The sequence below is a fragment of the Tympanuchus pallidicinctus genome, unplaced genomic scaffold (assembly GCF_026119805.1).
Source record: "Tympanuchus pallidicinctus isolate F22 unplaced genomic scaffold, pur_lepc_1.0 scaffold8, whole genome shotgun sequence".
Classification (NCBI taxonomy): domain Eukaryota; kingdom Metazoa; phylum Chordata; class Aves; order Galliformes; family Phasianidae; genus Tympanuchus; species Tympanuchus pallidicinctus.
The window spans coordinates 51,863,359-51,876,365 of NW_026294802.1; the positions used below are offsets into that span (position 1 = coordinate 51,863,359).

Genomic DNA, 13,007 nt, shown 5'->3' on the forward strand with positions numbered 1-13,007 from the left:
GCGCTCATGGGGCCGCCCCGCACCCGCGTGCGTTCCGCGGGGAGCAGCTCCGGGCCGCGGCCGTGCGCCGAGCGCTGCGCGGGGGCGCCGAGCGGCGGTGGCGGCGGAGGGGGGGTTGGAAGGAGGGGGGGGGGGTTGGGGTGGAGGCTCCTGCGCGCTGCCGTGCGATCGGTGAGAGATTTTTATTTATTTATTTATTTGATTTCTTCGCTTCTTCTCTGCTAAATGCCCGCGGAGGTGAGAGAAGCAGAATCGGTGCCTCCGCCTCTCGGCTGTCGCAAGCTTCCTCTCTCGCAATACATTCACGCATACGGGAACGACGCCGGTTCCCCCCCTCCCTTTCCTCCCCCCCTCCCCGCTGGGTTTCAGCCTTTCAGCTCCGGGGGGCGCGGGGGAGGGGGGGGGGGGGGGGGGGGAACCCGCAGCAACCGCAACGTTTCGGCCGGGTCAAACTTTGCGGCAAAGTGACCCGAGCCCCGGCCCCGAGCGGCTCCGTCCGCAGCCCCGCAGCCACATCGCGCTCCGGAGCGCAGCGCAGCGCAGCGGCTCTCCGTGCCCCGCACCGCCCGCCCTGCAGCGCTCAGCCCCATCCCTCCCCCTGCATTTCGCTTTTAAACTGCAGCTGTTGAAGCTAAACCTCCTTTGCAGAAACAGCATTTCCTCCCACGTGGCCGTGAATTGTGGGTAATGTAGTTTTTGTACAAATAAAGGGTAGGGGCTTTTTCCTTCTTCTTCGTCTTCCTTTTTTTTTTTTCTTTTCCTTTTTTCCTTTCTTCTCTCCTTCCTCCCTTCTTTTGTTCCCTCCTCCCCTCCCTCTTTTCTTCCTTCCTTCCCTCCTTCTCTCCTTCCCTTCCCCCCTCCTTCCTTCCTTTCTTCTTTCCCTCTCTCTCTCCCACTTTTCCACCCTTCCTCCCTTCCTTCCTCCCCTCCTTTTCTTTTTCTCAGCTCAGATGCAATGCGTTTTCTCGCAGTATTGGTGAAGGTTTTTCTCCCAGCTGGTCGATTCACTGAAGGGATGCTCTCCAAACCTGCAGCCCTGGTTCAAGCAATGGGAACGCAAAGCTCTCTGAGCAGCAGCTGGGGCAGGCAATGGGAGAGCCAGAGGCCGCAGTGCGCTGGGTACTGAGGATAGCGTTAGGGGTCGGTGCCACCCAGCAGAGCTCAGCACCAGGTGTGCACATGTTGGGCAATAGCTGCTGTGTGCTGAGCGTCGCACACCTACCTTGATGCTCTCCTAAAGGGGAAACCCCCTGCGCTGAGAGCCAAGAATGATTTTGCGCTGCTCGCAGTGCTGCACGGCTGCCTGGAGCTGAGGAAACTCCTGTTACTCCTTCGTGCCCCGCGCTCACTGCAGACTCAGCACCTTGCAACAGCAAACTCAGCATTTTCCAATATCTGTGCGCTTCTTGTCTGGCCTCCAGCAAAGATGGGAGCCACGAGTTGCCTCTGGAGAGGGAATGCCACAGGCAGGGCAGATACCCTCCCGCTGCTCCTGCTGGCTCCGAGGTCCTGGGGGGCTCCTGCCCATGCGTGCCTGGGAGCCCTGCTCCAACCCCGTGCACCTTGCAGCTGGGTGCTGCCCTTCCGTGCAGGGTGTGCACCGAAGACCTTTGTGCCAATGATGTGGCAGGGAGTGCAACCATTGCCGTGTATTGTTACGGTTTTCTTCCTATGTTTCTCAAAATGTCAGCTAAATATTTACCTGCTTGAAACTTCTCAGGATGTCTGTGAAGGGTGCCGTTACCAGCCTTGAAACAGAGGGAAAAACTAAGAATGAGTCCAGGAGGTGCAGGAAAGAATGAAATGAGCATCTCCCAATGAAAAATCCAGTTTCTTCAGCAACCTCCAGAAGGTGCTGAAATACTTTGACATTTTCCAAGACTCTTTCACACCTTTCAAACAAGCTTGTCACAGTTTCTCAGAGCATTATGAATTTGGTGAAGCTGCATGTTCTGAGATCCCAGCTCCTCTCTAGTTTCACCCCTGCTTTGCTTCAACTTGGCATTCTCCCATGTTCTGGTCGACTAGGAAATGGCATTATCTCACTCTAATTAAATCAGCTTTTCATCTTCAGCTGGAGTTTGCTTCGGTGTTGGCCATGCCTGCCTCCATTGCTCCGGTCAGTGTGATTGAATCACTGTGCCTCACGCAGCGTGGTTGCTGTGCCTTGCTGGTGGAGTTGGTTTTTGAGGCCAAGTACCAGCTGGGAGGAGCTGGTGATGCTGGGGGTTGCTTTCCTTCCACTGTGTGCTTGATGCTCCATCCATCACTGCCCTGTAGTGTGGTCCCATCAGCCTCGTGCTTTCCAGGCTTGCTGAAAGGCAGATTCTCCTTTCCTATGAAAGAGAACAGCCCCACTGATGGGACACTGCTGCTCTCCTCTCCTGCTCTGCTCTCACCACGAGCAGCACATGCTTCCTTCACGCCTGTCACATTCTGGCCCCAGTGTGCCATGCAGAGCAAAGCCCCACGTCCACAAATGTGTCAGAGGACAGACAGGCACCAGATGAAAGCAGCTCCCAGTGCAGGGTATTTTTTCCCCGTGACACCTCCCGAGGAACGTGCTCAGTAATAGCTCAGCATCCCCAGCAGGGGAGGGGACAAGAGGTGACGAGCCAAGCCGCTCTATTTCTGCAGGTTCCTGGCCACCATCACATTAACTCTTTGCACACAGATGCTTGCAAGGAGCCTTGCACCACAGCAGCCCTGCAGCAGGTGGCATCGAGGTGTCCCTCGTGGGCTGCCTCAACCCCAACAGAAATTCCTGAGGTGGAAGGAGCTGCACTGATGTGTTGGGAAGGAGGGGAAGAGCTCTTCCCGCAGCCCACAGGCGCTGTCACATGCTCGAGATAGGCTCCTAGAGGATGTGATTCAGAAATAAGTTGATGTGTGTTATTTTCCTTTGATTCATAAGCAAAACCCAAGAGGGAGTGAGGGCTCCAGCACGGATTTGCTGGCCCAGCATGGCAGTGTGGGTGTCAGACGGGCACAGTGTGCGGCTCAGCTCGAGGATTGGAGAACCACAGACAAGAAGCACAAAGTTCTGCTTGCTGCCTCACAAAGCCAAGAACCACCTTTAATTTAGCACTCAGGCTCTGCTGTACATTTTGTATAAGGCTTTTAAAGAGACACGGGTGCTGTTTCACAGTGTTACCCGTACCAACGCTGACCTTTATGACTCCTCATTCCCATGGGGAAGCAGCAGCACGGATCCAGGAGCGGCGCCCATTTTGCCGCCTGGTGCCACGCTCACCTTCCCCACCTCCCTCTGCGGGGCCCCAGGGCTGCGGCGCTGCCATGCTGGGGCTGATGCCACCACTGCTGTGTGCAGCTCAGGGACGGGCTCTGCTGTCACCTGCTCTGAGCGCGGGGTCTGCGATGCGATGCGGGATGACACGGCAGAAAGGCGTGCTGTATTTAGGGCACGCTCAGCGCCGGGGGCAGGGGGATGGGAATTCATTAGCAGCGCAGTGTCTCTTTTAATCAGAAGGTGCTGCTCGGCTGGGGCTGGAGGCAGGGCAGCTATGGATGCCGTGCCAGGCAGGGGATGGGGCTGGGGGTGTTTGCAAGGCGTTCACATCAGGGAGAGGGAAATGTTATTGAGAGTGCCCCTGTGGGGAGGAGAGACAGAACAGAGCGGGCCGGGAGGGATCCAGGTTGTGCCCTTTGCAGGGTAGTCACCGAGTGATGCCCAGTTTGGAGGCTGCACTGACTGCCACAGGAGCACTGTGGTCGCTCCCAGCACTGATGCTCTCTTCCATTGATGATGCTCTGATATTAAAACGTGAATTACACTACCAAAAAAAAAAAACCAAAAAAAAAAACCAAACTACATTTCCCAGTTTCCCTTGCAGCTCTGGGAAATAAGCTATTGGAAGATTTAAATAGACCAGGCCAGAAGCAACCAACCTTTGGCACAAAGCATTTCCCTCCTCTTCTTCCAATCTATTGGCTGTTTAACCTTTTTCCCTGCCACTGGAGTGGCTGCCAAGCCTGGCATTAATTTTCCTTCCAAGCTTGCTAGGCCCATGAAGTAAACAGCCATGTGCATTCCTTACTCTATATTTAACAGCTGCAGACTGTGCTGGGGGCAACTGCAACAGAGGGGAACCTTTGTAGCTTCCCAAATTCACAGCTCGTGAGGGTGGGCGTGGGGAAGATTTCTGCAGGGAGAAGAGGGATTTCTCTCCTCCCTGGTATTTGCAAAGCAGTTCAATTAGAGAAAGACTGCAATGCCAGCATCCCAGACTCGGTCCAGAGCGCGAGACAGGAACAATGTCCTCAACAGGGCTGAGTTCCTCTCCTTGAACCAGCCCCCGAAAGGGACCCAGGAGAGCAGGAGCTCGGGCAGGAAGCAGAGCGGCCAAACAGCGGCGGCCGGAACCCAGAACAGCAGCCCCAAGGAGCAGAGGCAATCGCAGCAGCTGCCCGAAGAGGACTGCATGCAGCTCAACCCCTCCTTCAAGGGAATCGCCTTCAACTCCCTGCTGGCCATCGATATCTGCATGTCCAAGCGGCTGGGGGTGTGTGCCAACAGAGCCTCGTCCTGGGGGGGTGCCCGCTCCATGATCAACCTGCTGGGGATAACGGGGCACGGCATCCCCTGGATCGCAGGTACGCTCATCTGCCTGGTGAAGAGCAGCACGCTGGCGGGCCAGGAGGTCCTCATGAACCTGCTGCTAGGTGAGTGGCAAAGCCCCATCCCAACAGGACTGCCCAGCCCCGCTCACAAGGGACGGTGGCACTGGGGCTCCTCCTCTGGCTGCTCCCACCGCGATGTCTCAGTGACCTTTCCGGGGAACGCTGTGCTTATTGGCTGCCTTGGCAGCTTCGTGCTGCTCCTGGGTGCTGGGGGTGATGGATGTTGTCGGTAGGGGTGCAGGGATCCTGGTGGATGGCCATAGCGATAGAGCAGCCCTGCACAAGGCTTGGGTTGGTTTAATAGGGCCAAGAAAGTGTCTGTGAGTGCAGGTGGACGCCGGCGGTCACGGTGTTGATTTATAGCCATCAGCCCTGGTGGTTTGTTGAGTTGGGGAAAACATGAATATTGTAAATTTGATACATGGATCAGAGCCGTAGGAAAATAAACAACAAACATTTCCATCCCCTCTGCTCTTCTTTGAGCGGGCTCAGGCTCCACAGCTCAGCAGCCACCCGATGGAGTCTTGTCTCGTTTCTTACTGTGATTTGATCTCACATCCTTCATCCCAGGAGGGCCTTTCTTGCTGCTGTCCTCTTTTCCGTGCACTCATTTCACCTGGTGGCCATGAGCACAGCTCTGATCTCTCTGGCTCCCCTCCTGGTCCTTTACTTGAGGTCGATCATGGCAGAGCAGCCAATGTCCCAGCCATGACCAGGCCCCACATCTGCGCCCCACATCCAGACCCCTGCCCACCCTGGCTGTCACCCCCAGGGTCCTCCTCTTCCCTCCCTTCTGCCTTTGGCCTGCAGCCTGGTTATAGTGGCTGTGATCACCCCAAGCTCTTCACCCTCTCCAAAAACAGGTGTGCAGAGCTCGCATTTTCAGTCAGCACAAGGGTTGAAGGCATTAGATTTAGGCCTTTGTTTCTCAAGGAGCACTGTGAAGGGTCACAGCAAGGCTTTATTGCAGCAGTGTGTGCTGTATGGGTGCTGCAGCGCAGCTCAAGTTTTTTTTCCAGAAGTTCATCCTTCAAGGAGGGCAAAGATTGTGCTGAACCAATTTGAAAAGCACAGTTGTAGCTTCCCTGTTCTCCCCTCTGCCTTTGAAGAGTCTGTCCTCGTGCTGTGACATCCAATGAAGGGACGCCATGGTGGGGAGGGAGCCAGAATAGCATCGGCGTGATGCAGGGCCGCCAACGTCAGCACTTCTTCCCCAGGCCGCTCAGTGCTCCGGGTCAAAACCCTCGCTGAGAAAAGAAGCTCCGTCTGAAAGGGCACGAGGATGAAATAGGAGGCAGCCAACATCAGCCGGCACAATTTCCAGAGGTCTCTTGACCTGAGAGGCTCCGACAGTTCTGGGGCCTGAAAATCCACCTCTTTGAGTCCAACCTATTTGTGATCTTTATGAAGAGTTCACGCCACTTTTGGCTTAAAACCAAGGAAAGCCTTCTTGCTCTTCCATCGCCATCCAGGAGGCCAAATGCAAAGGCAGCTCCAGGCTGCGCTGACCAAGGTGCCTGCAGCCTCCCAGCAGAGCTCTCTCGGCAGGGCTCGTGTTGCTCTGCAGAACAGGATCTCTGCAAGCGTGGCCTTGGGTTGAGATCTGAGATTGCAGTCAGGAGCTCCTAATATCGGAGCGGCTGCTGCTGGAATGCCTGCATTGCTGATGGATGAAGGAGTTCAGCAGGGGAGCTTGGGGCTCAGACCCCAAGAGGAAAGGGGGGGTGTGACAGTGCTGCTGCATCTGGCATCCCGACTCCCTCTCACTGTTGTTTTCCTAGGATTGAAATCCAGCAGGTCAAAGGGACAGGTCAAAGGGAGAAGGGAAGCTTGCTGGTGCTTTGCTGGGCTCCTGGAAGCAGAGAAGCTGGGGTTGTCTGCAGCACCCCATCTTTACCTCCTCTGGCTCTCCTCCCTTCCCCCTGGCTTGCTCAGGGTTTGATACATCAAGCAGAATTTCTGATGCAGTCTCTGGGCAGGCAGCCAGCCCATCACAGAGCACTTGTTTAGGATTTGCAATCAGGCTTTCAAGGCGAGGAGACAGGAGACTGCCGAAATGGGACCAGGAACCTGGCAGGAGCACCACTGCAGATGGAGGGGGGGAACTGCGCTGGGGGATCTTGGTAGGATCTGTGCCAAGAAGAGTGGGAGCATTTAGGGTGAGGGCTTCTGACCTCTCTCCCTGGGACACGCCATCCATCCTGACTGCTGATGTTGATTAGCAACCCCCAGCAATGTTTTCCCTCCGCGGTTGTCATCTGTGATGGAATTTATTGATTCTCCTCCTCATCGTAATCTTTTTTCCAGCAAATGCCAAACAGAGAAGCACGATCTCAGCCTGTTACTGAAAAGATGGAAGAAATCGGCCGTCTGTGCCCACTATCAAAATCATTCTGCCAGAATGTGCTTTCAGGAAGACTGCCTTGGTACTGCCAGGCCTGGCTGCGAAAGAGTCAGGAGGAAAGTCTGCTCCCCCTCTGCCTCACTGCAGAAATCAGAGCTTGGGAAGGCTCCCAGCTAAAGCTCGCTTTATTTGTGTGGCACTGTTGGAATTTCAGGGCCAGTCAGGCTGTTCTTTGCAGTCACAAGAATCTCGTGGAAACTGAAATGCTTAGAAAACCATTTGAACCTTGCAACTGGGTTTTCAGAGGGAAGGCAGATATAAAGCTGTCATCACTGGAGCTTCTCTAGAACCAGGCAGAAGAGCTGTTGAACTCTTGAGGGAAAGCAGTGCCTTGGTTTCTGGTTCTGATCCATCTGGAGAGAGCATGGATCCGAACGCAGTGATTCATTGGCTGCTAAGCCAGCAAAGAACGTTTGGATCACTGATCGAACCCACAGCAAAATACAGGCGGTAGCACATCCCTGAATTTATTCCTGTTCAATTTGCTAAGGGAAAAAACCCAAACACTCAATCAGACGTAAGATTTGGAGTGGCGCTGAACTTGTCTGAACCATTTCTGTATCACAGAATACAGAATGCAGGGGTAGGTGATCTCACAAGTGCATTGCTCTTAGTTTGACTGCTCCCTGCCCTCCGTTGCCTCCGCACACCATTGTCTCTTCAGCTGAATAGCTCTTTTATCCAGCATCCCTTCTGCCTTTCAATATTTTGGACAGTGCTCAAGTCACCTTTTCACCTCCTATTCATTAAGCTTAACAGACTGATCTCGTTAGACTGATTGTCTTTCCAGATTTGAGCACCTTCGTAGAGTAAGGAGGGATGGAATATGGTGATCTACCATAGGGAGGCCAGGACTGTTTCTGCAGGCCTGGAGGTCAGCAAGAATTCAGTCCATGCTCTCCCCGTGGATGCAGACCTAGCATTAGTCCAACTGGGAACAAAGCCATAACGCTGTGAGGCACATCGCCCTGCAGAACGGCGACTTCATTCTGAGCCCTATATATATGTATTTATAAATACATACAGAGAGATCTCTGGAGGCCGTCATGCAGCCTCCACACAAGAGCAAACTGCCAGGAAAGTGGTAGTTTAAGGGAAAATGAAGAAAGAAATGCCTTCCCCGGGTCCCTCAAAGACCCTCTGACCCTCCTCTAGCCGTACAGAGGGACTTTGTGTATGGAGCTGCTTTCCTTCGGAATCCACGCAGTGAAGATTCGGATCGTACAGCCCGCTGCTGTTAAAGGTCACCGAGCAGATTAAATGCCCAGGCAGTACAGACAAACTCATCCCACTGAGCCTCGGGGCTCAGCAGCTCAGACCCAGCAGAGAGGACGGGGAGCTGTGCTGGCAGATGGATCAGTCCGGGCGCAGCAGAGCTTGCTAAGCTGAGAGCCCCAGAGATGGTTTGGGGCCAGATGTGTCTATTTTTTCCTTTTCATTTTCCCACTGCGAGGCTGGGGATTTTCTGAGCTAGACAGGGCAGATAGCATTTCAGCAGACGAGAGCAGCCCAAGGGCTGGCACCCTGTGTGTGTTCCCTGCTCAGGAACGCTCCCACTCCCTGCATCCATGTCACAGGTCCAGCCTGACGTTAAACATTCCTCTCCATCACATCCAGCTGCTAATCTGCCCATCATTTTCCTGCCCTTGGTCCTTTGGTAGGTGCCATTCTTACCCCATACCCCTGGGTGAGTTCAGGCAGCTCCGAGCAGCAAACAGTGCCCAGCTCCCTGCCCCCTTCCCTTCCTCTCCTGCGTGCTTTATGGCAAGTGCATTCTGTTCACTGCAGGGCAGACGTGCAGCCTGCAGTGTCCCTGTGTGCAGAGGACAGTTGGTGACAGGCTGGAGCCCATTTTGCTGTGGCTGCAGCAGACACGGGGGATATTTCCATGGATCTGTGCAAGGTCTCTTTTAGATCCAGGGTTGAGAAGTCCCTGTGGTCAGCATTGAGGTCAGGTCCTGCCTTTTTGGTTCTGGAGATGGTGTGAGCCCTGAATCCCTGTGTGAAGCCCTCAGGGAATTGCAGGAAGCTTAAAATCGAGCAGGCAAAATATTCCCCAGTCTGAATGCAGATTGAAAGAGAAAAGAAGTGCGAGGGTTGCTGAATGGGAAGAGGAGGAATAAACAAGGGAAATGAGTCATGCTCGCGTCTGTCACTCCCGAGCAGCTTCCCATTGCCCCTCTGGGCAGGGACACGAGCTGCTGGCTGCTGTGGAGGACTGAGCAGGGCTGAGCAGGGCATCCATAGGATGGGTGAGCAGCTTTGTCCCCAGCTTCTTGGCAGGAGCTGAAGCAGCGGAGGTGCAGCGGGTGAGCAGCAGGAGCAGGGATGCTGAGCAGGCAGCAGGGCTCAGGCCAGCTTTGGTGCAGAATGGTGATGGAATCAGTCACTGGACTTTTTAATTAATTGCACAGTGCTGATTTCTGCCATTCTTTTCCTTCCCTGTGGCCACTTGGCCTAGCATGCCTTTCACCCCATAGCCAGAACCCTCTGCTGCTTGTTCAGCCAAAACATAACCTTCCCCAAAACACCACAGCGTCTGATTCAGTGCTTAACTGTGTCGTGCCATCTGTGCCTTTTGTCAGCTCCTGCACCTAATGGTGCCGTGTTTGGGGAAGAAAATGCAAGAGAGGAGTTCACTTCCAGAGGAGTGGAGCTCATCTGGAGCGAGGGTGATGATGCTCTGGAACCTGCATCTTTCATTAGTGTCAAGTAGCCAAGGCTGCAAATGGCTCATTTTCCAGGTCAGGGAGCCTCATGCCTGCAGGAGGTTTGGGAAGCTCCTTGCAGAAGCAGTAGGATAGGGCTTGTATGTAATAACTGAACAGCTCCAGTTCAAAGCAAATGTTGGGGGAATTCTAATTGTGGATCAAAAGGAACTATTTCCTAGGGAGGGTGACATGGGGGTTGTTAGTTAGGGGAGTATGGTTAGGTTGTAGTTGGACTTGATGAGCTTGAAGGTCTTTTCCAACCTGAGCAATTCAACAGTTCTATGTTCCTGTGTGTCTGACGTTGGCTCATCTGGAAACAAAGCACCATCAGAGCCAACCTGGGCCCTATACGTGGCCTCTGACACAGTGGGGCAGGGGTCAAAGCACTGCTGGCTTAGGGAGCATTGGGCACTGAGCAACTGCCTGGCTTGCCCTGCCTTAAAATGAGCAGGGGATGGGCACGCTGCTCCCACTGAACTCAGTTTTTCCTCTGCCACGTGCCTGGGCACAGCAATCAGCCCCATGTGCACCACGTCATGTGGATCGGGGCTGTGGGAACAGACAAAGCCAAAGGCTTTTTTGGCTTCCTCCTATTTTTCTATCCCCCAGCACTGCACCCAGGCTAGTTTTCAGCTGTGATTTTGATACTTATGTAAACATCTCTGTAAACACCTCAGCTGGAGCCCACTCAGTCCCCAGGGGATGCTGCCTGGCTCCAGCACGGGCAGGTGATGCCCATGGGCAGCAAGAACAGCCCTTCACCCTGCTGTCACTGCAGCTTGGGCTGGGACAGAAGGCACCTGGCAGGGACAGGACAGCAGCTGCATCAGCTTCCCTTTGGGGAGAGGGCTGCAGTTGGTTTGGTTTTGCTAAGGCAGTTCTATGGGTTTGTCCTTGTGCTCTGCCTATGCAGGTTTTGCCTCTCTGCTCCTAATGGGCTCCTAACATGTGGCAGTAGGAGCGAGGCAGATAATTGTTTTCCTTCTCTTATTAATAGATATAAAATGTCTGCCCGGGGGGCTCGCTTTCAGCTCATTGCTGTGCATCTGATGCCAGATGTTGGCTATTTGCTTTACCAAGGTGATCTCTGATGCTGAATTGTCGCAGATGGGCAGGGCTCGCTTGTTGGGTTTGCACTGTAAGGAAGTTTTGGATGTTAGCAGTGCTTTCTGTGATCGGATGGGCTTGCAGTGCTTCTCTCATAACAGGCTAAAGAGAAAATTCTGGATCTTAGAGAAAAAAAAAAAAGGAATATGAGAAGTAATGGGTGAGATCAAACCCTTCCTTTGGTGTCTTTGCTGCTTTCAACTCAGTGCTGCCTGTATGTGCATGGAGGAAAAGGCTTAGAACTACAGTGCCTGCTCCCCTAATCTCACCTCTCTGCCTTCTTCACTGCACATGCAACAGCCCCAAGTGTCTGTCTGCTCAATCAGTCCCCCCCAGGTTCCCTCTTGTGGTTTTGTCCCCTCCAACCTCCACTGCTCTCGGCCTGAAGGGTGTGTGTGTGCCTGGGTGTGTGTGCTGCAGATGGACGGGTGCTGGTTGCACCCCCAGCTGGGGCTGGGCAGGCTGCTGAGGCTGCTTCCTCATCATGAAGGGAACAGAAAGTGTAGGAGGAAGTACAAAAAAACACTTGATGGAGCACACTTAGGTTTGGTTCTTTTTTCTTTTTTACTTTTAACAGCACATTAACCCTCCAGTTCTGATGCTAGCATGCCTTCAGATCAGGAAACGCAAGCGAATGAGGCTTTCTGCTTTCTGAACACTGTTTGATGAACATCTGACCTAGCAGTGCTAAAGGTCCATTTTATTCATCCCCTGAATGAAAGGATTATTAAAGCACCTCTGCTCCGACCGCCTCCATGTGCACACCTACATTCCCTGGGCTGCCCTGGTGCATCACCTTTGTCTGGGAAGAAAAAGCAGGAGTTTGGCTGGGAAGTAGAAATGCCAGGAGCATTGGCTGGTGCTAGAGGGATGGAAGGAAGGGAAAGAGGATAAAGTACAGATGGGTGTTGTTCCAGAGCAGTTTGAAAGGTCATTTGGTGCTGAGGGTGCTCTGTGGTTTGTGTTTCTGCACTGCGCGGCGGCGCTGATGGCGCTCAGCTGGGAGGTCAGCTGCCAGCTGGGTGACCTGCAGCTGACGGGCTGAACCTGAGCCTTGTTTTAAGGACAGCGATGACCTTTGTGTGCTCAGCACTGCAAACTGCCCTTGACTTTTGCCTCTGTCTCATTTTACAGCCCTGCTGTTGGACATCATGATCGTGGCCGGGTTGCAGAAGTTGGCCAAGCGCAAGGGTCCGTACGACATCAGCCCCGGGCTCTTGGACTACCTGACCATGGACACCTATGCGTTCCCAGCCGGGCACGCCAGCCGTGCCGCCATGCTCTCCAAGTTCCTACTCAACCACCTGGTCCTGGCCATCCCACTCCGCATCCTGCTGGTCCTTTGGGCTTTCTGCGTTGGCTTCTCCCGCGTTATGATCGGTCGGCACCACATCACAGACGTGCTCTCCGGCTTCGTGTTCGGCTACCTGCAGTTTAGGCTGGTGGAGTTGATATGGATGTCTTCCAACACGTGTCAGATGTTGATATCCATCTGGTGAACGCGGGGGACTCGATGCCTTTCCACCCAAAACCAGCAGATACTTTGAGTCCCCTTCTCCTGGTATTTTTTACCTATTGTTTGTTGGAAACAGTTGTAACTTCCATGAGTAGTGGCGTTTTTTAATGTTGCTTCCCCGCCTGGAAAAGAAAGTTTCTTGCAATGGATTGGGTTTTAGCACCCAATGTTGTTGGCCATGTTCTCAAACTGTATTTGGACAGCAATCAAATTAAGCTTCACAGGCGAGAGAAATGAGCTCCACCTGCCTCACTGGAATGGTTCAACTCTCACCTGGGTTTGTCCTCAGCATGGGCAGCGCCTAAGAGCTTCCTGAGGACTCGGCTGTTAACTGTCTGGAGGCTAAAGGATTTTGACCACAGTGCTTTTTCTTTTTGTAAGCCAAGCAACTGTGTCTTGTGCAGAGTCAGGACACTGCTGGCGTTTCACAGATAATAAATAATGGTGAAAATCCTGCCCTGCTTGGTTCTTCTGCTGAGGGAAGGGACAGAGGGCAGCTCGGGGTGGCTCTGAGGTTTGTGCTCACCATGGGGTGTTTATGGGTTGCTTTTTTTTGCCTGCTAAGTGGCAAATACTGCTGCCCATTTTCACCCTGGCAGGGGGCGTTGTGTTGGATGGTGGTGAGTTC

At 53.6% G+C, this 13,007-nt stretch overlaps 1 protein-coding gene across 2 annotated transcripts; it reads left to right on the forward strand.

The window, feature by feature from the left end:
* The first annotated feature begins 399 nt into the window (after positions 1-399).
* Positions 400-12,835, forward strand: PLPP7 (phospholipid phosphatase 7 (inactive)). 2 transcript variants are annotated; one of them, XR_008202802.1, is made up of 3 exons: positions 400-4,683; positions 6,949-8,288; positions 11,998-12,086. XR_008202802.1 is itself a non-coding variant. In XM_052668798.1 (2 exons), the coding sequence occupies exons 1-2, from the start codon at positions 4,233-4,235 to the stop codon at positions 12,360-12,362; spliced, it is 816 nt and encodes a 271-aa protein (XP_052524758.1). In that variant the 5' UTR covers positions 413-4,232; the 3' UTR covers positions 12,363-12,835. The 2 variants fall into 2 exon arrangements, 1 of the variants encoding a protein (XP_052524758.1); XM_052668798.1 differs by lacking the exon at positions 6,949-8,288 and having other exon boundaries at positions 413-4,683; positions 11,998-12,835.
* The last annotated feature ends 172 nt before the right edge of the window (positions 12,836-13,007 follow it).